A 4,079-nucleotide genomic window follows, 5' to 3' on the forward strand; every position below is an offset into this window, starting at 1 on the left:
ATGTCTCACACAGTTAATATCTCACAATTCCCCCTTTTGATCTCTAAAAGAGATCACACCTCAGTTTCTGTGTTAGCAGGGAGTTTGTCACACTTATCAACTCCTTCATCGTGCTCCAGTAATGGCATCGTTAGTTTAGAATTCATTCCCTGTGTAGTACTCTTCTAGCACAACTAAATTTGTGCTGTCCCCAACTGCATTTTCTGGCTCAAATTTCAGGCTTGACATGGTTACAGGTATGAATGAATCCAGTCATCATCATTATCATTTATCTCATCTTTCAAGACAGAGGAAAAGCTAGATGAAACAGAGTTGTTTGTTTGCCATTCCAGATGTCTCTCACTGTCACCTTTATCAAGTGATGAACATTCAAACCCCTCATCCTGTACAGCAAAACAAGGACCAGAGCTGGGATCTACTAAATCCACTATCCTGGTATTTGGAGAAACCCCCTTTAGTAACAGCTTCTCATCTGAAAGGATTTCTGCCTTCACTTGAGCCTGGCCCTGCTCATGCCCATAGCCTTCACTGTCAAACGACAGCGTGTTGTTGGGCTCCTGTGTCTGTTTAAATGAGAGGACTTTGTCAGCCATATTCTCTATAGGGGGAAAATTTTATTTTTGGGGCTACAAGGATAATTAAGTTCCCCTGAGTATAGACAGTCCTGATTTAACTGTGATGGTTACATCTCATGACTCTTATAAGATAAGAACCCGAGGAAACAGAGCATCCTTCAGGGAATTTTTCAGTGACCTGACATGCTTCTTTATTTGAAATCAGTTGCTGATTGGACACATCAGATGGACGTCTCATGTCAATGTTTCTTTGAGGCCTTTGACACAAGGAAATGACAGTCCTCAACAGAGATGTACCCTATATCTTGTATTTGCTTTCCTTCTGCTGCAGAGATCAGCTTGAGAAATTGTTCGGACCTCACATTTATGCTGAGCTCTTGGAGGCTAACCGGTTGCCCCCTGACACCGTTGAACATGATTTTTCCATTAAATTAGCATGAGTCATAGAGCCCCCATACCCACTTTTAAGGGACATACAGCAAGCAAAGGAAAAACGAAGTCCACCTTTAATCAAAGAGCTGCTGGAAACAGAAGCACTGAAATGGCTTAGTACTGTTACCTGAAACACGATTAACTGTTTTCACAGCTGTGAAGAGTGCGCTCTGCTTTTATTGAACATGTTATTAGTACACAATGCTTGTTTTATCTAAACAGATTGATATATTATTCCACAGGCATGTCTTTCAAAGGATAAGACAATGGTTTTTGTATGCTGGGGGGGGGGGGGGGAACTGTTGTTTGTCTTTCTCCTTTCAACCACCAAAAGAGCCTTGTCACTTTTTCTAATCATCAATTGTATATAACACCAACTACAGAGGGGATAAAAGCTTTACTGTATGTGAAACTAATAGAAATGCTCTTCACCATCAGTAACTGAGTGCATAGATAAGGCTGTAGTGGCTATAACTGGCTTATTGGGACTATAAACAAAAGGTGAAGCTAACAGCTGTGAGGAAACAGTCGATACCCTCAGGCTTCAAACTTCTTCCCTGCTCGGTGGATCTGTTGGTAAAGTGTCATGGAGAAGGCCATACCAAGCAGCTGGGAGACAAGAAGAGAAATCATAGTAAAACCAGTGCTGTTTGGTGAATCTGAGAGCCACTGAAGTGAGCACAGCATTAACAGCTGCTCACCTGTATGACCAACACACACATGGCGATGGTTCCCAGAAGGTGTTTGTTGTCATCCAGCCACTCCTCTACCTTCTCGTAGCAGCCCTGAAAAAACACACCCGCAGCAGTTAGAGAAGGCGAAAGACTCCAGCTCCTGTCGCTTTCATGGGAATTTAGCCTGAGAAGAAAGGTTGTTCCTCCTGTGTTCACTGGTTTGAAATGGGTTAAACTTGAATTTAGTGTCATTTTAAATTACACTCAAAATATTCAGATTACATTTGAATACATTTGTTTTAAATGTAGCATCACTTAATTAAGTTTGTAAATGTAAAAGTAAACTGAGTTAATATTATTCAGCCATAAATTAACTTTACATGACAGAACTAAATGTAATTCAATTTAAAATGATTAAATTAAAAATATTAAATCTTTACTAAATCTAATTCTACCTGCATATAAAGATTAAATCTAATTCTAACTCTACAATAGAATTTGTTACTAAATTCAATTACAAATTCGTTAAATTAGCTGAAATAACATTTGTCTAATTTTGTTAATGGAAGGTAATTAAATGAATGACTCAGTTAAATGTAACAAATTTACTAAATTCAATTTAATGTAATTAAATGATCCAATTTTAACTCAACTTGTTTCAATTAACTCAGTTTAATTGAAGTCAGTCAAATTTTGATTTAATTCAACTAAATTAAAGAATTACTGTTTGAAACCAGCTTTAAAACTAGGGATAATTGACGATGTTCTACATTTTCATTAATACCAATTTATATTCTGTTGGGTGCTGAATACACATTCATTGTTGGCTTTGGTATGTTTTATAGGATGTGTTGGCAGAAGAAAAGTTCACAACTCACCTGTGTCCAGAAGGCGTGGGAGGCATTGCGGCCACAGTCTGGGTAAACCTGCTGGCAGCAGCTGTCAGGAACCATGTTGTCATGCAGAGCACTGTACCAGTCACTGTGGCTCATCACTCCACAACACCTCCACTGGCAAACAAGCACACAGTCAGTTATTTGACGTGCTGATGATGTGTCCATAGCTCATAATCGAGACTTAAAATTAGGCCCAAGTTGCAGCCCGCAGCACAACTCTATCTATGGCAACATTATACTTCCTGTTTCTCCTGATGTTAACACGAGTGAAGACATTTGTTTTCACATAATTACAAGACCAGGATCTCAAAAGGTGCTATTAAATTTCACTTATGTGAGCAAACATTTCCAAGTGTGGGCTGCAACTAGAGCTGATTTTTAGCCTATACTGAATCAGCTGTTAACAGGTCACTTTTGTTATGCGCCACTGGCTGTACTGACAACTGTGTCTGATGTACTTTGATATCGAAGGATCTTAAAAACCCGATGATTCTCAGCAAAGTTCTGAAGCAATCCAATTGTGATTATGATGAGAGTTTGTAATCATGAGATCTTAAGTTATGAGTCTCTTTTGTGAACGCAATAAGCTTACATGTTTATGTGGCATGAAATAACAAAATACAATAAAGACCGGGTGCAAGACTTGAATGTGGTGTGTGGGTAAAACACACCTCTCCCTGTATGGTGTTCCATGCATCCCTCAGGCCTGCATTGTCATCTGTGTTGTACAACACCAGCCCTTCCTTCAGGTCCTGTCTGGCGTTTTCGCTCACCTGGGCAGTCAGAGAGGTGGATCAGGGGATACGTAGACACACTCACCTGGGACTATACATGAATGTGAAAGCTGCTTTGCACAGTCCTACCTTGTCTGTGTAGACAAAGAACAGGATGAGGAGGATAAGTTCGGCCAAGAGGATGATCAACAGAACGATGAAGAACTGAAAAACCATAAAAACTGTCAGGAGGTAACAATAAGCAGAAACATGGAGGGTGCACTGTTGCATGTATGACAGTGCAAAATATAGTAAACATGAACTTCCTACTTAAAAATATGTTTCATTTGAGTCTTTAGCTGTACAATATGAAAAGTACACATGGGGTTGTGCTGATGGATCTTGGCTTTTCCTAAATAAGAAAATGCAACCCCGCATTGAGACAACCCAGGTACTAAGTCACTAATTTGATCATTACCATTGCTCCATTTCAAATTCCCACGCTACTGAACACAACATAACTGAAGAGTACAGTGAAATCAAACTGATATACAGATGCACTGTGGGTATTGTAGTGTACTCACACTCAGCAGCAGACACTTGTTCTCCTTGATAGCACCCAGGCAACCCAGGAAACCTGTCACCATTACAACAGTACCGAGGGTAATGATGAGGTTGGCGGCGGAGAGTGAAGGAAAGGAGGGCGACAGGGTGGCGAAGCTGCCCTGAGACACCGACAGCCACACGCCAACACCCAGCAGTCCACACACACACAGCTGAAACACACAG

General features: G+C 40.4%; 1 protein-coding gene across 2 annotated transcripts in view; it reads right to left on the reverse strand.

Moving 5' to 3' along the window:
* Positions 1-1,305: 1,305 nt before the first annotated feature.
* The window catches only part of LOC109952526 (tetraspanin-9), a 5,857-nt gene continuing 3,083 nt past the window's right edge, over positions 1,306-4,079 (reverse strand). Inside the window, exons 1-7 of one of the 2 annotated variants that reach the window (XR_002273783.1) lie at positions 3,875-4,036; positions 3,441-3,515; positions 3,249-3,350; positions 2,560-2,691; positions 1,709-1,792; positions 1,382-1,616; positions 1,317-1,351 (exon numbers count right to left, since the gene is read on the reverse strand). Coding sequence is in view for 1 of the 2 variants with exons in the window: in XM_020587652.1 (XP_020443308.1) it covers positions 1,545-1,616; positions 1,709-1,792; positions 2,560-2,691; positions 3,249-3,350; positions 3,441-3,515; positions 3,875-4,066 (657 nt within the window). In the remaining variant the exon portion in view is untranslated. Of the gene's footprint in view, positions 1,617-1,708; positions 1,793-2,559; positions 2,692-3,248; positions 3,351-3,440; positions 3,516-3,874; positions 4,067-4,079 lie in introns of those variants that run through there. The other variant, XM_020587652.1, reaches the window with a different exon arrangement.

This window comes from Monopterus albus, unplaced genomic scaffold (assembly GCF_001952655.1).
Source record: "Monopterus albus unplaced genomic scaffold, M_albus_1.0 scaffold470.1, whole genome shotgun sequence".
Lineage (NCBI taxonomy): Eukaryota > Metazoa > Chordata > Actinopteri > Synbranchiformes > Synbranchidae > Monopterus > Monopterus albus.